This window comes from Acartia tonsa, chromosome 9 (assembly GCF_053477335.1).
Source record: "Acartia tonsa isolate MP-2025a chromosome 9, ASM5347733v1, whole genome shotgun sequence".
NCBI lineage: Eukaryota > Metazoa > Arthropoda > Copepoda > Calanoida > Acartiidae > Acartia > Acartia tonsa.
Window position 1 is genome coordinate 42,854,241 of NC_137268.1, and position 23,200 is coordinate 42,877,440.

A 23,200-nucleotide genomic window follows, 5' to 3' on the forward strand; every position below is an offset into this window, starting at 1 on the left:
GAATAGCGACTCCTTATGGAGGTTTTGGTTCCTTAATTGTTCCGAATTCACGCTTGGAGAAGTTGCAACTGATAGTAGGAGGATGTCTGAAATACACAGCAAGATATTGTTTCATTGTTAAGATTATTATTTATTTGCACATATAACATTGTATCGGCTTGGCAAGCGTCAAAGTACACCAGTGGCTCCACAACCCTTAAAGGGTTATGCCAACTATCTGGTACAATGTTGCATGGAATTTTTATTGTAAAATATTGTCTCCATTCAATTTAAACTGGCCTGGTAACTAGGTGGAGATGAAGTTCGGCCAATTCCATGCTAGGTACTTAATAATTGTTATTATGTATATTATTATCTAACCTGCACCAAACACAACAAACCAGATGAATCAAACAAATCAAGCATAGTAACATAATTTATAATATATATCTAATAAAATATGTTGTACCTTTGAGGAAAATAAATCTTATCTTATCTTATCTTATCTTAGTTTAAATCATGCAACCAAGATTTAATTACCGACCCAAAGGTTTTTTAATTCAATGAATTAAGAGAACTTGCTCTTAAACCTTGGGCACTGGTAAGAATTACAGTCTAATGTCACCTCCCTCCTTGAACATTATCAACAATATTAATAGTGTATTTTCAAAGGGGTAGTTTCACGAAATGCATTTGAACTTAATTTAATGAACCACATATTTTGACATATATTTGAAAGAATTTCAATTTTCTACCACGCAGTTTTTAAAATATTAAGACTTGGAAATTGTCTTTTTAAATTGCATATATCACAAAAAGACGATTGATATTTTAAAAACTACGTGGTATAAAATTGAAATTCTTTCAAATATATGCCATTTAAATATAGTTTAACCCATTAACTAGCAAAAAATATGCGGTTCACTAAATTAAGTTCAAATGCATTTTGTGAAACTACCCCTTTATATAAATCCAAAACTGAATAATCATATCTTCGGTTAATATAAAAATGTTATCATTTTAGGGAGTTAGATCTTCTTCTATTAGCGGATAGGCCCCTAGAGGCCTCTAGAATTTTTTTTTGATTAGGAGTTATTTTTCCTAGGTGCGACTTCTTTTGGGAGGGTAGAAAACCCCTTCCCTCAAATATTTATAAAACTTCCCTTGAACCTTAAGAAGCTTAGCTGTAAATGAGAGATCCATCACTACATACAAAAAACCTTTCTATTTTATATAATAGGATTAATCTATCTATGTTTTACAATTGCCCATTTTTATATATAATTCATATATTTCAATTAATATACTAACAAATAGTTATTTTTTTACCTGCTTTCCCTAAATATTTATATCAATTTGACAATCAAACGACCATTTTTGTTGCAAATCTGTTTTATAATTAGTGTATGTCCGACCGTCGGTCTAGCTGTTTACGAGATCTTAGCAGACATACAATTATACATACATCCAGAAAGATAGACAGATAGACATCCTGTTAATTTAGTTTATACTAGAGGCTACTAGGAACTTAACCCGCGACCGTGGCTCAACATGTAGCGCATCCGCTCGTCGTCGGGAAGGTGATAGGTTCGAATCTCGGTCCGACACCGCATCATAATTAAAGACGTTTAAAATGGTTCCCACTGCTACTATGTCAGATGCGCGACGTAAATAGTTAGAGTGGGGGGAATGCCTTGGCCCAAAACAGGCGCAACTCGCTACTATGCACAGTTAGGACTTCTCATACAAAGGTCGTGCATCTCAGAGAGTTGGTTGTCTGATGGGTGTTTGGACGCTTTACACCGCAATCATAAGTATTGTATGTATATTCCAAGGTGCGTGGAGAGAGGTCTAGTACCCGAAGCGACACCTAGCCCCCTAGAGTCTTTAACTCTTTTTACTAGGGAACTTAAGGCAGAAGTCTTTCGCAACAGACCAAAAACTCTTACTATTTTGTATAATAGGATGATAATGTCCCTGCGGCTTTGGTATTTTCATGGAGGGGCCATTGGACTGTAAACTTTATACGAATTTATTGTTCATTATCATATTCCTTCAGATCCCCGGGTTTTATGGTATAAAAGAATCAAATGATTTTTCCAACTATTTATTTTGTCTGAAAATGTGAAAATTTTCTCAATAAATCATTATTACATTCTTTTCGTAATTTTATTATTGAAAAACGTTTAACATTGCTAGAACAAGAATTGGAAACATCCACATAAGGTTTTTACAATTGTATATTATTTTTAAAAGCAAAGATTTTCTATAATTAGGGTCGGTCCGTCCGTCCGTAACGGATAGCTTTTTTCGCTAATTTAGGCATGTTAGAATTGTCCTATTGATTTCAAACTTTGCATGGTGATAACTGTCGTAGTTAGGTACGATTTAGAAAGCGTAGCAACTCTATAATCATTACCTAAATGTCCGTACGTCCATTTTAAACATGTTGATTTTTTTTACTTTTTTAACAACGAATTTTTATGTGATCTAATAATCCGATTGATCTGATTTTTGGTATACTGATTCCTGGGACAACAAAGTACAATATTATAAGCGAAGCAACTCTATAACCAAGTCCTAAAAATGTAAGTATGTCCATAAACAGTATTCTGTATCAAGCAGTTTTTCAACAATTTTACTTACAATTTTTCTTCGACATTTATACATTTATATTCTGATTATTCAGAACTGACACTATACAAGTGTTAGTGTCCGTTTGTCCAACCGTTTCAGTGCTTCGCTTTTATGGATGTTGTCATCCTTGTTTTTTATATGTAAAAATGCCTATAAAACATATATTAAGTAATAATTGACTTAAAATGCATATTTTGATAAATTTTAATTGCTATTTTTTTGTTTAGTTCCTGATGATGAGGGCAGTTTTGCCCTCGAAACGTTGAATAAATTTAAAAGTTTGATGCCTTGAGTTTTTCATTCTGAGGATTTTACATGTTGGTCCATTAACCATTCGTCTTACATAGAGATCCTGTTATTTATTTTAAGGATAGATGGACAAATAAAGCGAGTTATAAAGTAACTCCGCAACTAAAAATAATAGCAGCTTTACGCTTAATTTTATGAAAGTTATTAATTTTATACTATGTGATTAAATTTTAGATAGGAAAATATTTGCTTACAATTCCCATTTTTTTGTAAGTAGAATGCTAATTTAATTTCCCCATTTCCTTATATCTATAATACAAATTAGAACGATGTCGGTCTGTCTGTTTGTTTGTAACCGCTGAACCGATCGGGTTTTCCTCAACATGGTAGCTTCTCATAGGTCCCGGGAAGGCCCCTAGAAAAAAATATCTCTCCCAAAAAATGGGATTCAACTCCCCCTTAGATGTCTCTAGGGGCGAAGCCGTTAGTTATTATACAAAGTACTAAGAATTTGGGTATTATCCTCTTAGGATTTTTTCAATTTTGAAAATTTGAGTACCTCCTCTTTTTTCCTGACCTCCTCCCTACTCTTCTAGAGACTAGAGGCGACCCCAATAAAAAATTTTGGACATCCTTGTCTCTAAGGCTCTATGATATAAAGATTACCCCCCAAAAATGCACAAAATTTTTTATTTTCAACTTTTTCCTCCCTCCCCCCCCCCCCAATCAAAAAGATTAGACGCCCATGATATACAAAGTGAGAATGCATTTTATATTATTGGTTATTTGCCCATTTTTTCAATGTTTCTTAGGTTAGGTTAAGGTCAAATTTCGGTTATTCGCATACTTTTAAATTGAACTGAAAGGGGATGGGGGATCGGATCGCATCGTGCGAATTATTGGACACAATACAATCTGTCCCGATTTTGTATTACTTTTGCGGAACATTTTTCCAGTTACGTCATATTTTTCTTTCCCGAAAAAGGGAAGGGGGGAAGAAAATCTCTTCAAAAGAGATGGGGAAAACCCCCTTTTCTCCCATCTCTTTTTTCTTCCCCCCTTCCCTTTTTTCTTCTTTCCCCCTTCCCTTTTTCGGGAAAGAAAAATATGACGTAACTGGAAAAATGTTCCGCAAAAGTAATACAAAATCGGGACAGATTGTATTGTGTCAATTATTGAGGTTCTCTACAAATATTTGCTATGTCAGAAATATAAGATTAAGCCAAGGACCTTTCAAGCATAGTGTTTTTGTAAAATCGTATTATTTACATTTGTAATGAGAAGCCCAAATATAGTGCCACCAAAAATGACGTCATACGATACAAATGACAAATGATAGGCCAATACATAAACTAAATTACCAATGGAACCAATGGCTGGCCAGCATACATTTTAATTGACCAACAGTAGGCCAGTATGGCGTCATTTTTTATAAGGGTCCTAGGACAAACGCAGGAGTCCCAAACGTCTAAGTGGAAAAACGCAGGAGTGGACACTTAACCTAACCTAACCTATTTCAAACCATCTTAAAGGTTTTTTAAATGCCTAACTCCTGCGGGGGGCTTATTTGTACATTCATATCTAAACATAACCTGAACTGTATAGAAATACTTAATTAAATTAATATTTTAATACTTCTGTGTTTGTTTACTCTGACGTTTGAGACTCCTGCGTTTGTCCTGGAACCTTTATAAGCACTATAAAAAGCTTTTACAACAATTCCACGAGATAAATGCAATTTATAAAGACAATTTTAAACACTTTGACATTAGAAAAACATTTGACAGTTTATTAAAAATAAGTTTTAAAGCTTTACGTTAGTACAAATATATATTGTAGTTAATTTTTGTCTCTTTGAATCCGTATATCGATTTTAAACTTATTTGATGATTACTCGAAAAATTAGGTACAATCTAAGAATTATAGCAACTATGAATATAATCCTAACCTTTATGTACGTATGTCCACAAAGTTAAAATTTTTAAAAATAAGTAGTTTAGTAAAATGAGCATTAAAAAAATATTCGTTGATATGACTTGCTTTTAAATTTATTATACTTTGCTTTTATGGATGTTTTCATCCTTGTTTTTTTTTTGTTAGATTGCATGAACACCCAATACAAATTTGTCGCAGTGAGCAAATTTAGATTTACACAGAAGATAAAATTATAAAAATATTTTTTTTTCTATAAGTAGCGCAGCAATAAGTTAAGGTATTAATTTCAGGAAGAACTGTTAAGTATAATACAATAAAAACAGTGAGAAAAATAAAGAGACGTGATTCTTGTAGAATGATATTACTTTAGGAAAACTATACTACTATATCAGAAATTAGCGGCTACGCCCCTAAAAGCCTCTAGGGGCACTTGAGGTTCGAGGGGGGAAAAGTCATCATCCTATTTCAAATTTTAGTTTCAAAAGAGTAAAAAATATTTTTTTCGGGGGAGAGGGGTGAAGACACCCTCCCCAAAAATAGTTTAAAACCTTCCCAGGACCTATAAGAAGATTCACTGTAAAGGAGAACAATATCGGTTCAGCGGTTAGCGAGATCCTTTGGGACAGACAAAAACGCTGACTACTTTATATAATAGGACTAGCGGCTTCGCCCCTAGCCTCTAGGGGCTTTGCCCCAAGAGGTGATAAAAAAAATTAAGGCGAAATTCGTTAAAGGACCAAGGAAATCTTAAGCAAAAAAAAAAAAAAAAATTTGGGAGGATTTTTTTGATTTTGGGGGGTTGGGGGTGTCCCACCCCCCAAGAAAATAGCTTAAAACCACCACAGGACCAATAGGTATATACCCTGAAGAGTAGAATCCGATCGGTTCAGTGGTTACCGAGAACTTAAGGGATGGATGGACAGACGGACTGACACACATCATTCTACTTTGTACTATAGATATATCTTAGCTACTTGTTCTTCGGGTAGGTAAGAATTACATGATCATTTTGGAATGTTTTTTTTTATTAAGTAGGATATAACTTTAAAAGCATTGCTAATTTATCATGAAACTTAAAATCTTTTTTGTTCTACCTTTTAAAAGAATATTTTTTAATATTTAACTTCTGTACATAACACTGCAGTAAAAATAGCATTAAGAGATAGGTCAATACTAGTTAAATTAATCACTCCTTAAATTGAGAAAATTAAGGAATTTTCTTTGTATGATCTAAAACATCCTTATATAAGTAACAGAATGTTTGTGTGTGTGTATGTTTGTCTTTTTTGTGTGTTCCAAGGGATCTTGCTAACTGCTGATCCAATATGGCGCTCATTTACAATGTTGCTACTCAAAGGTCCTGGGAAGGTTTATTTTAACCCTCCCAAACGAAATATCCCCTAGAATTAAATGACACCTCGAAATTTTTTCTCTAGTATCCGCTAGTATGGGTAAGTGTGGAAAGACAAATTCTTCATTCATCTATCACTTTATCCCTGGTTACACAAAAGTTTGAACAAAAATATTTATATTCCTTCCTGTTACCTAAAACTTTTTGACACGCAAATAACGTTCCATAAAAATAAGCTTTCCCTACTTATTAGTAATCCTAAGCTTTTTGTTAGAGCTAAGCAGTCGAATTTACGATACCACCTGCCGTAGATAAATTTACATTTTAAAGCTGTACAAATCAGCTGGATATTTGAAACACGTTTATAACATTGTAAAGCTTACGAGCTACAGCCAAATAATATTTATAAGTGCAGCTTTTCTCTAATTTGAGTAGTGCGTCCGTTGACCAACTGCCAGTAAATAACAGTTCATTAAGTCTCCTAAAGTGTCTAAATGTAAACGAGCCTTCACATTTGAAAGAAATAAATTTTAACAGACGGAAAAATGTGAGAACAAATTATTTTTTACTTGCTGAAAAGTAAGAGACAACAGTTATTTCTTCAGGTGAAATATTAGTAGGGCTCGCCAGCCGATCCTCAGCCACCCATAAAACTCAAATTTTAATGATTAATTTTGATTTAAAATTTCAGATAAAAAATAATGACATTACCCTGTTAAAAATATGTATAAAAATGTGGATTAAAAATTTGTAGTAATGAACTATTATGGTCAAATTAACTCTAAGGTGAGCTTATTTTTTCTGTGAAGGACAATAATATAAACAAGGATGACAACATCTATAAGTAGCGAAGCACAAAAAATTGTGGTTGGGAATACGTAGAAGTAGATTTAAAGTGTATTTATTAAAATCAAGAATAGATTTATTGGAGAAAATAAACACAAAACCTTGTGTTATTTTGTATGATGAAGACGGTTAAAGTAAATTACATACTAGATGCACATAACAATGGGAAAAATATTTTGAAACTGTTAATGCAAAAAAGTTTTAAAATTGGACCAAAAATACCAAAGATATGGGGGAAAATGTGAAAAATATAAAAATAGCTAAAAACCTGCAAAAAGGCAGTCTGACCGTCATTGTTGTTTACTTCAAATGACGGGAAATTTAATTTTGATATCTTTAACTGAAAAAAGTTTGAAAATCGGACCATAAACACCAAAGATATGGGGAAAATTTGGAAAATATAAAAAATAGCCTAAAACCTGATAAAAAGCGTTCCGACCGCTATTGATGTATTATAGTTAATTGTGCTCCCTAATGATGGTAATGTTGTCAAAAAATTTCAGCTCTCTATCTTTATAGGAGCCGAGAAAATCACGTTTCCCCCAATTCATTAATTACGGACAGACGGACGGACGGACATTGTGAATTATAGAGTAACTTCGCTACTAAGAAGGATGAACAATCATTAAAGCAAAGCTCATAAACTCATAAACCCCGAAACAAATATAAAGTGACTATTTCTTAAAAACTGATGAAAGTGAAAATATAAAGCCTTAACAAAAAATTTGCTTAAACGTTCATAAAATGCAGTATCCTATAATATAAAGTAATTAGCTTTTTTTCTGTAGCCAAGGATCTCGCTAACCGCTGAACCGATATGTTTATTCTTTACAGTGAAGACTCTTATAGGCTCTGAGAAAGTTTTAGGCTATTTATTTTTTTCAAATAAGTCTGTGTATGTTTTTAGGCTATTTTTGTGCCTTCCGAATATAGAGCCCCTAGATGTTAGGGGAGCAGCCACTAGTGTTTATTAAGGAAGTTCCTGTATCTTGAGACCTGTAGCGTGCACAGGGCATTGAGGGAAGAAACTTTGGAAACCCCCCTTACAATCTATTAATCTATATTAATCCAAAACCTCGAGAAAAAAATCGAAAAGCTTTGTATTATTTAAACGCTATGCAAAGATTTTAGTAGAACAAAAACGTAAAAATTGTTTCATATTTTAGGAATTAAGCAGAAGTAAAAATTAATAGGTAAAAATCTAAAAAGTGTCCCATTGACTACAAAATAAACACAAATAAAACATGGATGACAACATCCATAAAATCAAAGCTCTGCAACATTAGTCCAAACGAACATTACCACTTGTAGAGTGACAGAACTGAATAATCAAAATATAAATGTATAAAAGTCTCAACAGAGTTGTAGAGATGCTTCTCTTATAAAATTGTACTTTGTTGTCCTAGAAATCAGTATTACAAAAATCAGATCAATTATAGAATAGATTGACCGAAATTATAGAATAGCTTCGCTTTTAAAAATAAGATAAGAACAAGTAACGTACAGAAACCAAAATAATAACAGCGAATGTTTTTAAAAATCAGTGTCATTCTTGTTCCAATATTTATAGGAGGTGGGGGAGGGTGAATGTACCAATTTTTGTAAATAAACCTAATACCCGAAAAAGAGCTCAACTAAAATTGGCAATAATCAATTGCTTTCATGTGGTGTAAATGTGTTACTGTGACGAAACTTCTTTTGTGTTTTAGGTTTGGTTACAGGCAGTGGCATAATTAATCTCCCCCCCCCCCCTTCTAGTTTTGCCCCTAACTTTAAACAAAACATTGCTTGATCTAATAATTAAATCTAAAAACATTGATACCAAATAAAGCTTTTTTAAGGAACAAACTTTATATATTTTAACTCAATAAAGATACAATTAACTAAAGAAGGTGTATGAACATATGCCTGTTAGTACCATAAGATCTCTTTAACTTCTTGATCCCATTCAAAACCTTTATACAGATCCTTGGAACTTTTATCGTTGTCTATTTTAAGGAGGGTAGTTAGTGTTATTCAGGGACAATGGGCCAGGATTCTGACAAGCAATTCTCACTGAATATTTCCCTACTACCCACTTTCTTTTTTTCCCACCCTTCCTACCCAGTTCCCTTTAGTTACAGCATAAAATAAGTTTTACGCCAAAATTACCCCACAAAAATATTAAAATTTTCAGCAATTTCAAATAGAATTTATTAGCTAAATCACGGACCAGGTGTTATTAAACCGGACTGAAAACATTTTGTAAGAAGGGATGTATCACGATCAAATAAATAGGCTAAAACGATAGGAATATTACCCGAAAAGATTTAACCCGGGAGACAGACGGAAAGACACTACACTGCTTTGTATTAGACGTAGAAAATAAACACAACTATAAAAAATAATTAAATAATTTATCCTTGAAAAAAGATAATAATTGCATGACAGCGAAAGACAAATAAAAATAAATTTATGTATAAAGCATAACTTAAACATATATCTATCTTTCCACTGACTTTCTATCTGACAATTTATCGTTCTAGGTATCTTCAGAACCACCGCTGGCCTCACCAGAAACAATATTCTCTCTAACCTCAACTTTAAGGTAGGTTGGAAATTTGGCATAAAACATTTGTATTTTTGACAATATCGGCAAGGCGGATACTTTATAGAAGACTGTATTTGGACATTTAGACAAAAATCATTCAGTTTTAGCGTGAAAGGTAACGTTTCCAACTGTCCAAAGGGTAGTATACCAGTTTGAAACTTTAGGCCTACCAACTAAGGACTTCGAGACAAAAGTCGTGTATACATAAAATAGGTTAATGTATGATAAATTTAACTTCGAAATTTAGTATTTTACAACGGGCTTGTCAAAGTTATTTCATAATATGTCCATCTATATTAGCAAAGCAGTGAGGCTATAGGGCAAGGCTAGTTTCTTAGCAAAAGCACAACCAATAACATTAGACGTAATCGTATTTGTTCTTTGCATTATGGTTGTTTTCATCTTAGTTGCATTTGTTGAAAACAACAACTTTATTTGGGCTGAAAGAGAGGGGTAAAATGCATTTTCTGTAATAACTTTTTCATCCATTAATTGAATTCATTTAGAGCTTAAAAAGAAGAAAATATTAGTAAAACTGTAAGAAAAAATATCAAAACAGAAGAGGGCATCTCCCCTCATACCCCATATGGACCAAAAATAAACCTTGAATAAAAAACCTGAATTTTTTGCCTCATTTAGGTTAGGTTTGATTTAGCTAGGATATAATCCGCTAGGGATAGGGTTAGCAAGATCCTTTGGTACAGACAGACAAACAAACTACCATCCTGTTTATATAATGATAAGATACCGCCATTTTTTCCATTGCATTGACAAACATCAGTATCCAGTGAAAAAAACAAGGATGACATAGATAATGATTTAAATTTTTGGAAAAAAAAACACGAAACATTTCTTATCTACAAAAATTTTTAAAATCGGACCATCAAACACCAAAGATATGAGGGAAAATGTGACGGTATAAAAATATCCAAAAACCTGCTAAAATACAGTCTGACCGCTATGGATGTTGAAAAATTAGTTATGCTCCATAATGATAAGAATGTTGACAAGAAGTTTTAGTCTTCTAACATAAATAGGAGCCGAGAAAATCACAACAGTTAGAGTAACTGACTGACTGACGTACAGGCGGACCAAGTGAATTATAGAGTAGCTTCGCTACTAAAAAGAATGTAAGAGAGAGAGAGAGAAAGTGGTAAAAGCTTTTAAACCTAATTATAAATTATGAGGGAATTAAACAAACTTTTCACACTCACACTTAACAGTTTAAATAATCATTTTTTTAGTTGTTTAAACAAGCAAAGATCTCACTCTTCCTTTAAAAATTTCTTGCGCTTCGCACTTACATGAAATGTATTCGCCCCTTGCCATTTTTTTTCTGGAGAAAGAAAATGAATTTATTATATTAATACTTTACAACTTGTGATGACTTTGGTTATTACCATTGGAAAAGGAGAATAAGAATACAGTATTTAATTTTTCATTACATGCTGCGGCTACACCACTAGAGACCTTTAAGTCAAACAAGAGGGGGGGGGGGGGGGTGGGATGGTAGAGGAAGCAAAAGTAAAAATAATTTATCATCTGGACCTATCAGAAGCTTCATCTATAATACAAAGTAGAACGATGTGTGTCTGTTTGTCTGTTTGTCTGTGTGTCTGTTTGTCTGTTTGTTTGTAGCGAAGGATCTTGCTAACCGCTGAACCGATCGGGTTTTGTCCCGGGAAGGTTTATAACTATTTTCTATGGGGGTGGGACACCCCGAACCCCCCCTAAAAATAAAAATACCCCCCCCCCAAAAAAAAATTTCTTTTTAAAACTAAAATTAAAATAGTGGGGTCGACTACCCCTCCCCCATAAAAAAAAATTCCCCCCCCCAAAGAAATTTTTTTTTAGATTTATTTTTTTAATATTTAAAATACGAAAAATTTGTTTGAAAAAATCCTTGGGGCAAAGCCCCTAGAGGCTAGGGGCGAATCCGCTAGTATAAAAAAACAGTCCAAAGGTTAGCGAGATCCTTCAAAACAGACAGACAGATACACATCCGGTAATAATTTATATTATATAAGTATGCAATCAAGTTGTATTTTCTTTTGATCAGGGAGTAAGGGGGGGACAATTAGCTGTTTATTACACTAGTCTCCAAAGTTTAATGATAATGTTTTGTTAATTTTTATTGGTTGGGTTAATAAGTTAAGTGTCCAAACATTTCAACCACTTATTGTAATCTACAGAAGAGGTATTTTTAATTATGCATCATTATTAGGGATCTACATCATCTAATAGGCTATTGTCTTATCCCTTTCGATCCATGTTATTTTTTTCTTATAGTGTGATATTCCTGATATTCGTGGTTGTTATTACTTTGTGTGATCTATAATTTATAACTTTTCTTTAGGTTAATTTGTTGTAATGCAAATAAATATTCATTCAGGACATTATACTTATATAAAAGTAATAAGATGTCTGTCTGTGGTTGTATTTGTCCAGGAGAGGTTTATAGCTATTTTGGGGGATGATATCTCTACCAACCCAAAAGAAATAACCCATAGAAAAACTAACCCCCATCCAAAAAAAGTGAAGAATCAACTAACTCAATCAAAGGTGTCGTTGATTTCTGTAACAAAAAAATAGGAAAAATGTACAAAACGTAGGTGAAGTTGGAACAATAATACTAAGTTTTGTATAGATAACCTTTAAACATTGTTGACATTTATAGTAATGATGTGATCTTTTTGATACAATTGGCCTTTTGTTTCCCAATACAATGGCATGGGTGTTTACCAAAAATATCTTCTAGGCGATGTTTTTTGATATATTGCGATTTCTCTCGTAAGGGTGGATGTACTCTCCCCCAAAATAGCGATTAATCTTTCTAGGACCTATGATAAACTACACTGTAAATTAGAACTTTTTCGGTTTATCGGTTATCGAGATCCTCCGGTACAAAAAGACAGACAGGCAGACAAACAGACAGACAGATATACAGAGATCCTATTACCTTTTTATGAGAATATATATTTGTTTTTAGGGACGAAACAATGCCGAGTCTTGCCACTACAAATCAAACTAAGGTAATAGATATACAAAATTAGATCATCAATTGCTATATTGGACCAGTAGTAAAACAGTGTAGGATTACCTATGATATTATTGGTTAGAATGTGTACACATTTAGCTGAAAAAGGGCAGTTACATACATCTTTATAGTAGATCAGTTGGATATTTTGTGCTTTAGTAAATTATACCTTTTTTATAATTTGGACGAATTATTGTTTTTTAATTAAACTTCTAGTTTAATAAATCTATTGGACTTTTCTTTATTGTATCGTCATTTATGATAAACAAATTAATCCTCAAAGAAAAATTCTGTCTTTTTTGTACAACCCAATAAATTTTCAATATTACATCAAAGCTTTCAAGACTACATAAGGCATAACGAAATTCTAAACTTTGGGGGCATTATAAATTTTAGTCCATTGTCCCCTCCCTCCTTCCTTGAGAGAACATTAATTAAACTTTTGCAAAGCAAAGAATTAATTGAGTGGATATCCAAAGAAATCTTCTAAAACTGATCGTTTAAGCTCTACAAAATAAATTGAATCTTTAATCTTACATGGAAGGGGATTTTGATACCTAAAAAAAAGACAGGATAGAAAAAGATTAAGCGTATACGAAGGTATAATAGCATTACAGTGTACGATGATAATGTAACTACTGCTGTTATGTCAGATTCGTGTAATTAATAGTAAGATTAGTTGTTAACCCATAAACAGTTTGGAAAAAGATTTGCAATAAAAAGGATGGCTCAATGTAGAAAAAAAATGCTAGCTTGTTGATTCTAATGTAAGGGGCAACTGAGATAAGATATTTGCTGCTTTCAGCGGCTTTTTTTGGGTGTCGCTGCTGTAGATTATACAAAAGTATGCATAAAGGAATGAATAACTACATTACTCTAAAGCTGTTTCCTCTACAAATAATTTTTTTTTTATATTTTTAATCAGAATAAATTCTCATCTCACAAAACTTTTAATTTAAAGAACAAAAGATTTGCTGATAAAGTACTTTCTGATTACATTGCCTCAGACTGAGACATGCAATCTCAAAGTCGAATCAAATTCAAATATTTATTGGGACAAAACAACATATATTATTATACATTTAATATCATCAACATTTATAAATTATAATTATATTTAAAAATGAAATAAAAATGTAATAAACTATTTTTAGTACACAATAAATACTTATATAATTCAAGTATCCAAGGTCTGAAAGACGCCTAGGGAAGGTGTCTGATATTATAATCTATAATTTATGTTATGGAATGCTAAATTTTAGCTCATAATTTTTACCTTCTTTTGCATTATTGTGTACAATAACATATGATTGATATTACCATTAAAAAATAATGTTCAAACCAAACTTTAGTTTTAGGATAAATTTAATATAAAAAAGTCCTATACATTGATTAAACCTTGATACCTATTAATCAAGAAATATTTAAAATAAAATCATGTAAAATGTTAGATAGAAAATTTATAGATACCGATAAATAAAGAATAGTCTGCTAACATAGAAATGGTTATTTAATATAGATAGCTAGATAGATATATACAAACAGATAGATAGATGGTTGGATATCCTATTTTTGTATAAGATCATCAATATTTTTGCATTCTTGCAATTTAACTTCGACCATCTTTTTTTGCAACGGCGGACACAGAAATTTATGAAGTTGGAGTATTCAATTATTTGATTAGTTAGAAGCTTTTTATAGTACCTTTAAAAATGACGTCAAACTGGCGTACCATTGGTCAATTAAAATGTATACTGGTCTGCCGCTGGTAATTTAGCCTGTTCATTGGCATTTAGGCATTATAAAAGCTTCGATTAGTTGATTTAAATTAATTGGTATTGCAAAGAAATACTGTTATAACAAAAAAATATAAAACAAAAATTAATATCTGCCTTATGCTGTGGTCCTGTCCTACGGGATAAAATCCAAACGGGCCTTCTTATACCTTACTTAACCAAACCTTACCTTAGATTACCTTAATCTTTTTTGTGGTCCAGGTCCATTTTTAGTTCACTTGGTTGTATTAAGTGGATGGAATCCTGCCACTCAAATAACCCCAAACCTACCAAAACACATCTTTTCAACCGTTTGAGAGATTTAAAGTAACCTCCAAGAGCTACATAGCTCAGGGATATAAAGGGATGCGACAATGGTCAATACATTGAAGTATATCCTAAATGATAAAACACAAAATTACCCTTCTGTACATTACAATTAGTGGTTGAAATGTTCAGACTTAATGTTGATCAACTTAACAAACCTACCAATCAATATTCAAAGTCCCCAAAGTTGTTAAACCAAGGAATAAGAAAACGTTATAAAAAAAACTTTGAGGACTAGAGAAATAAACAGCCTAATGTCTCCTCCCTGACAAAGCTGCAATATTTAGAAAGTGCAATGAAAAGTAGAAATATTGCATTTATGATATTCTGCAATAGAATCAGGGATCTAAAGGGATAAGACAATGGACGATAAACAAAATTACTCTGTATGAAGATTAAAATTAAAGTTTTGACACTAAAAGTTTATACAAAGAAATTATGATTTGATTACAGTAACCAAAGTTTTTTAATAATCATGATTTGATTATAAAACTTTGGGTACTAAGTAACTGTGGTAAGCCGAAGCGTTTCAGCTCACCGGTTGCGAGTTCGAATCCAACGAGCCCTAGCCTTGAAGTATTCTACCAAAACAAACTAGCAGGATTTAGTCATACAGAAATTATATATTTAACTGAATACATTTACAATGGATGTTTACTATATATATACAAACAGATTATAACAATAGGTTAGGTTTGAAGGGGGTGTGGGACACAAGGGCTTAGCCCACGGCGGTAGACAGCCTGTGGGGGTAGCTGTGGTAAAAGGGGAGGCAGCGCCTCCCGGTTGTATAGTTGCGTGAGGGGCGCGTGATAGCTGCGTGTCCGTGCCCCTCCCCATATTTAGCCAGGCCAGTTTGACCGCTGCGCAACGGGGTCACCGGCGGTCATGAGGTAAATGGTGATATAATAGGATTAGTGCAGAAGGCTTGTCATGATAAGCCACTGCGTAGCAATTCTGTAAACTACCCGTCCGTCTGTTGCCGTATTACCACATAACCAATGTATTTACAGTCAATTGTCTCCTCCTCCTGAGAGCAGCATTTTCTGTCAGATACTATAATTATAGTAAAATTAAAATAGGTTGTTATATAAGGTGTAAACTGCCTAAATATAAAAATAGCAGAATTTTTAAATTAATTTAAAAACATACAGACCCTGGACGTTCTTGTTAGATGATGTTAGGAGCTCTAAATAACTTTAAACAATGCCTTATTTAAAAGTTTAAGACTCAGTGCATTTTGGAGGAAATAGGTTAAGTTAAACTCAACTTAGGCTGACAAACTTAGGTCAGGGAGGGAGGGGACATTGGACTTTTAATTAGACTAGTACCCAAAGTTTTATACTAACGTTTTCTTATTCAGAGGCTCAACAAATTTGAGGACTTGTATTGAATTTTGATTTGTTGGTTCATTAAGTTAAGTGTCCAAACGTTTTAATCACTAATTGTAATCTACAGGGTAATTTTGTACATAATCATTGGGGTGTACATCAATTTATCAGCCATTGTCTTATCTCTTTATATCCCTGAGAGGTAAGTAGCTTGAAAACAAAAGAAAATTTTAGTTTTGTAAAGAAAGATTATAAAAGTAATATAAGTTGTACTAATGAATAAGGTTGAAGACATAATTCAATAAATCAATTTTTAAGTTATCCTTTTATATTAGGCTTGGTTAGGTTTTAGGTTATTTAGAAGTCAAACTCTTTATGAAAAATAATTTATAGGTCTTTCATTTTAAGGAAAAATTGTCGTCAATTTAGGTTGCTCATAAGGACATAATTTCTTGGTCAGTGAGTTTATCCGTTATTTTTTTAGATTATTGAGGAGGATAGAAATGGAAACCACACCGAGTTTTCATTGGACCCGACCCATCACCTTCAAAATCTTATGCCTTTTGAACAATTTAAAAGGTAAGATATTAACACGAGTTGTCCCCCGTTAACAAAACAGATATTGAATAAGTTAAATGTTAGTAGAGAGCATTTAATTGTAAATTACACTGGTAGCCCAAATTTTATAACCACGTTATTATAATAGCTGGCGCACATACTTTGTGTACTTTTAGTGAATTGTGATTGATAGGTTCAAACAAGTAGAGTTCTAACTTTTCAACCAATAGTTTCATCTACAGAATGGAGAATTTTTTTATTTTTCATTATTGGTATAGTATATAAATATATAAAAATGTCCCAACTTAATGAATCAACCAATCAAAATTCACTAAAGTCCCAAAAGTTGGTAAGCCAACCATTAAGAACACATTATTGTAAACTTTGGGGACGAGTGTAATAAACAGCCCATTGTCCCATCTCTGATGAATATGCTTGCATTCTCTGTTCTATCTCTGTGTCTCTAAGTATTGAGGCGTGCACTGAACATTAATATATTTTTTCCTACACAACTTTCTATCATATCAACCCTTTCTTTCATTTTGTATTAGTTCTGGGAATGGTTTTAGGCTTTTTTCTGTTGTTCCAATACAGAACCCTTAAATGCTAGCGGTGCAGGCGATAGCTTATTATAAGCAGCTCTACTTCTCTTCTACAATTAGGGAAGGTCTGTACTCTATACGTCCATAACGGATAGCTCTTACAGCTAATTTAGGCATTCTATGATTATTGTATTGATTTCAAGCTTTGCATGATGATTCCTGTAACAATTCCTGTACTTATTAAAAAGTGCAAAAACACTTTAATAATAACCAGAAAGTCCCATTAACAACAATCTTTAAACAATAAAATCATCCTATACATCTGATATTTGCAATGCTGTTTCCTAGGGCAACCAAGTACAATATTTTTATTCTATTTATTAAGTTCTAACATTCATGTGTAATATTTGTATATCTTAAATCTAATTAGTAATTATTTTATGTATACTTCAGGCTTGATTTGGACTCTCGACACAACGAGATAATGAAGTTAGTGAGTTGCTTGAATCCGTTGGCCTCGCAACTCAATACAATGAGGAAAAACCTGGATCAAGCGTTTAATAATTTGGAGGAGGTAATAATGTATTTTATAGATATATATAAATAATATTTAAATATAACTACCTGGATTCATTGTTGGGGACCTTTTGCGTCTGCTAGCAAATTGCTTTCTGTTCTTTTGTAGCGACTTAGCTGTGTTTATATTTCGGATGCTGATATTCAAAGGCCAAATTGAAAGTCAGTACAGGGTCAATTCGGTGGGCACATACAGTTATTTTACCCCTTCCTTCCTCTATTGTTATACTTTAATTAGGAGGCAAATATTACTATTTTCAAAGGTTCTTTTCCCTGAAATTGTCTAGTCGAGCGCATAACCTCCCAACGCCTCATTTAGAAATGAATTGAAAATAAGGGAAGGGGTAGATTTTGTTTGATTTTATTTCACTTTATGTCAAGTTAGGTTAGATTATATTAGATTCAGAAGAGCACCGCAGGATTAGAGCTTCTATCCTACAAGATTGTCATCCTTGTTTTAGATTGAGTCACGCGGCAAAGATATTCAAGATTCGAACCATAACAAATACTTCAGTGTTGACTCTCCCCTGTCTTCCATTTCTTATTCAGGTATATTTCTATCTATTTATACATTAATTTTTTCCTCACATTTTTTTGTTCTTTGTTTCCATACATACATTTATCGATTTGTTCATAATTCCATGCATATATCTATTCTTATATCCATTTATCCACCCAGCTATTTATCAATTATCAATCCATCCATCCATCCACCCACCCATCTATTCCTATCTATTTCTTTATTGATCCAATCCATATATCTATCTATCCATCCATCCTTTCCTGTATCCATCTATCTATATATTCAAATACCCAGCAATCTATTTCTATTTCAATTTTTCTGTCCATCCATTCGTCAATCTCTCAATCCCAAACCAATCATCTATCCATCTGTTCATATATTCAAATACTTAGCTATCTATCCTTCTAGTCATATACATATCAATCAATCCATCTATCAATGCATAAATCCATCTAACTATCTCTCTATCTATATATGAATCTACCCAGGTCTGCAGTGTATGATGACGGACCAGCAAGCCCCTGACCCATTTCTTATTGCTAAATCCAAGAAAATGAACAAACGGCTTGCTCTCAACGTTGGTGGAATAAGGTAAATAGGACATTCATTAATCATGTGAGTTTGTGTCCATAATGTCATATGCATAATATTGTTATGACAACAATATGTCAGCCATAGCCACTTTTAAACAATGTCATGCATTCCATTAATACCTCTGAAATTGCACGTCAAAAAATGTTATTTATTTTAAAAGGGTTTCTTTTTTGGACTAAATAATTCGTTTTGTTACTTAAAATTAAATGAAGATTTAGTGTATAAACTTATCAACCAATGTTTTGTTCTTCTTTAGTTTGGTTGTCCATTGATTTATCGTCCATATATGGCATATCACTTAAGATTCTTGAAAGTGCAGCATACCTCTTTATTTTCACTTTTATTGTATCATTAGAACTGTAAAGTCTGTATTTACGCTGGAGTAAATTTACAGTAAATTCTTTATTTGCAAAATCGCACACAAACATATAGCTTATGATTTAATGACAACTGCATTTCTACTGAGTTTTTTGCTGCGCTACTTATAAAAATAATTGTCCTTGTTTTTCTCTAGACATGAAGTTATGTGGAAAATGTTGGAACAAGTTCCTAACTCAAGACTTGGGATGCTATGGCAGGTATTGTAGATATATTTAATATCATATTTATCTATGTAATTGTTAATCTATATTGTAAAAGTCTTTGTTTCTTTTCTTTTATTTTTAAATTTTTATTAATTTATTGTATCCTCTATAATATCCGTCTGTCCCTTAAGGTCTCGGTAACCACTGAACCGATTGGATTCTACTCTTCAGGAAATATACTGGTCCTGTGGTGGTTGGGACACTCCCCCCCCCCCCCCCAACAAAAAAAATCCCTTCAATTTTTTAAAGAGTGGTTGCAGCTCCAGATGTACTTAATTTTTTTAAAATTAACTCTTGATGCAAAGCCCTTAGAGGCTAGGGGCGAAGACGATAATATTATAACAAGTAGTAATGGAAACTTAAGATCTCAATTAAGCGATTGAATTTTCTAATTTATGTAAGCTACTCTTAGGTCCTTTGATGTTTTTAGGAAATTTTTATTAGCCCCTCTATTACAGAGTATCTAGATGCTAGCCCCTTTTTAGGATAGCTTTTAGTTTTACGTAAAGTAGTTTTGATAATCTATCCAATCGTCTTAGGCTTTTATTTCAAAAGACTCTCTTATCTATCTATAGGTCTTATTTCTCTAATCATCTATTTATCAATCAATTTAGGCTAGAACCCATGAAGAAATCTTGGCCTTATGTTCTGATTATTCTATCGTGGACAATGAATACTTTTTTGATAGGTATTGTTTTTACTCTTTTCACTGCTGCTTTGTCAGATGCGTGACTGCGATAGCTAAAAAATGGATAATACCTTGGCCCAAGCAAGTGCAATTTTGTGACAAAGGTCGTACATTCAAATGGTTGGTTGTAGACAAGTGTGTTTTAATTGTAAAATGACCAGAAAATCTCAAAATTTTCTTTGTTTATTTTGAAAGAAATTAAAAATAAGGGGGAGTGGGACAGTTTTTTTTTGTTTTTAGGTGAGGTTATATAGGATACAGGATAGATCCGCAGGGTTTAGCGCCCCAGCAGTGCAGTGGTTAGGCATAGAGAGAAACTACCCTCTCCACCTTTAAAAAAGGGTTTCTAGGCTCACTATGCACTTTGAGGAAAAGCACCTATTATCATTATTAAATTAAGTGTAAGACAAAATTAGGTTATAAGCAATTTTAATGTTATTTTAGACATCCAAGATCCTTCAATACCATACTGAACTTCTACCGTACTGGAAAGCTACATATCTCTGATGAAATGTGTATTCTGGCATTTAGGTAAGTTTTTCGTAAGAAGCTTTTTTATAATTAGGGCCAGTTAGATCTTTTCGTTAATTTGAACAAGCGAATAATCATTTAATCAATTCCTAAAAATTTAAGTATGTCTTCCTGTATTTAAAAAGTTTTACAACAAATTTTCTTACAATTTTTATTTGTAGACTTATGCATTAATATTCTACTTATTCAGTTCTAACACTCTACAAGCGTTGATGTTCTTTTGTCCTACCTATTCAAAGCTTCGCTTTTATGGATGATGTCATCCTTGTTAAGGGATGTTAAGGGGGACACATTGCCATGCAAATTTTAGATCTAGTAGCAAAAGAAAAGAAAAAGAAAAAAATATACTAAAGAGATGAGAAAATTTTAAACTGTTTCAATTAATTATTAAAAATATCTTACAAAATTATGCAATTATAAAAAGCTATCTTATCATATATAAAAGCTCAGAAATAAAATCCATATAATCAATTTTCCTCCTTCGCGTTATATGCAGACAAGCTAACTAAATAAGTCATATATAGAGAGGATACTTATCGGTTGAATGTGATTTGGCGGACAGAGAGACAATGTTTGTTTATTGAGTAGCTTCGCTGCTATGAATAAAAATTACATCCTTATTTTTTTTCTAGGGATGATTTGGACTACTGGAAGATACCAGAAGAATATATGGAGAGTTGCTGTCTGTAAGTTTTTGTTATTTAATATCTCATAAACAGATTTATATTTCAAAGAAATTAGATAAAAGCCTGCATATGACCAAAACCCATGCAAAGCAACTCTTAAATCTCTTAAATGTAGAACTCACTCAGTTCAGTTGTTAGCAAGATTTTAATGAACAGTTCTTAATTCTTGTATTATACAGCTTATTTTTCTAGATAAAAACTACGAAATAGAACTTATTAGCGAACCGATTATTATTTTCTGATTATTTTATTTGTTAAAGTTTTTTTTATAATTTTTGTTTTACGAATTTTATAATTTGCAACGGACAAATTTCTTAGGAAAATATCTTGTTAAGAAAATAAAAAGAAAACGACAAGGAATATTATGTCCATATGAGGAAATGTGACAAATATGATAAAAGTTTACTAAGGAATGTACACCCCTAATGATGTTACACAAAATTGCTCCATCAGTAGATTTGTGATTGAAAAGTTTAAAGACTCAACTAAATGAATCAACCTAACAAAATTCAATTAAAGTCCCCAAAGTTGTTAAGTAAACGAATAAGAAAACGTTATTATAAAACTTTTGGGGCTAGTTTAATAAAGAGCACAATGTTCCCTCCCACCCTCTGTTCCTTTCTCATTATTTCTTGAAGTATCTTCGCTTAACTTTTAAATAATCTTCCTTTTTGTTTTTCAGAGACAAATTTCTGGCTAAAAAAGAGCTCATTATTGAAGAAATGGAAATTTGCTCAACAAAACTTAAAAAGGTATTTTTATTTTTCCATCTCCATTCGCACCCCCAGTCATATCCAGCGGCTTAATAATTCGCGAGGCGTCATTTGCGCATCTTAGAGGTAAAACAATCTTTCTTATCCGAAATTAGAAATAGAAATACAGTATCCAATAAAAAAATACGTCATAAATACAAATGACAAATGATAGGCAAGTATGCAATTTAACATTAGTCAATCACAATGTATATTGGCCTGTCATTGGTCATTTGTATTGTATGACGTCATTTTATTGGACACTTTACGTTGTTTCCCGAAATTACCCAGCATTTTTAATTGATAAGCCGCAGCCACTAAGTATTAATTCAAAAAATCAGCCTAAGCCACCTTTACTTGCAGCCGAAATCAGACGCGTGAATTACTTTTACTTTCGTCAAAAATTGAAATTAATATCTATTTTCAAAATCATATCTATCCATACATTAACTATCTATCTATTTGTAGGACGAAGAAGAGGATTTCGGGAACAGCAAATTTGCGAAATATCAGAAAATGATCTGGGATCTCATTGAAAAGCCTGACACCAGCATGGCGGCACAGGTTATCTATCTATCTACCTATATATCTATCTATCTATCAACCAATCTATCTATATATCTGTCTATATATCTATCTATCTTTCTATCTATCTATCTATTTTTCTAGGTTGTATCAGTAATGTCTATGGTATTTGTTGGTATCTCTATTATTGGAATGACTATAACACCCTGCATAGTCTATATATCCATGTATCTATATATCTATCTATCTAGGTTGTATCAGTAATGTCTATGGTATTTGTTGGTATCTCTATTATTGGAATGACTATAACACCCTGCATAGTCTATATATCCATGTATCTATATATCTATCTATCTAGGTTGTGTCAGTAATGTCTATGGTATTTGTTGGTATCTCTATTATTGGAATGACTATAACACCCTGCATAGTCTATATATCCATGTATCTATATATCTATCTATCTAGGTTGTGTCAGTAATGTCTATGGTATTTGTTGGTATCTCTATTATTGGAATGACTATAACACCCTGCATAGTCTATATATCCATGTATCTATATATCTATCTATCTAGGTTGTATCAGTA

General features: G+C 32.5%; 1 protein-coding gene across 1 annotated transcript in view; it reads left to right on the plus strand.

Annotated features, from left to right (window-relative positions):
- Window positions 1-6,840: 6,840 nt before the first annotated feature.
- The window catches only part of LOC145329001 (potassium voltage-gated channel protein Shab-like), a 29,842-nt gene continuing 13,482 nt past the window's right edge, over window positions 6,841-23,200 (plus strand). Inside the window, exons 1-13 of the mRNA XM_080172997.1 lie at window positions 6,841-6,937; window positions 9,523-9,584; window positions 12,577-12,619; window positions 16,542-16,636; window positions 17,611-17,731; window positions 18,195-18,282; window positions 18,745-18,847; window positions 19,365-19,428; window positions 20,049-20,122; window positions 20,567-20,653; window positions 21,286-21,339; window positions 22,022-22,091; window positions 22,560-22,655. Of these exons, the coding sequence (XP_080029123.1) occupies window positions 6,908-6,937; window positions 9,523-9,584; window positions 12,577-12,619; window positions 16,542-16,636; window positions 17,611-17,731; window positions 18,195-18,282; window positions 18,745-18,847; window positions 19,365-19,428; window positions 20,049-20,122; window positions 20,567-20,653; window positions 21,286-21,339; window positions 22,022-22,091; window positions 22,560-22,655 (987 nt within the window). The 5' untranslated portion in view covers window positions 6,841-6,907. The remainder of the gene's footprint in view (window positions 6,938-9,522; window positions 9,585-12,576; window positions 12,620-16,541; window positions 16,637-17,610; window positions 17,732-18,194; window positions 18,283-18,744; window positions 18,848-19,364; window positions 19,429-20,048; window positions 20,123-20,566; window positions 20,654-21,285; window positions 21,340-22,021; window positions 22,092-22,559; window positions 22,656-23,200) is intronic.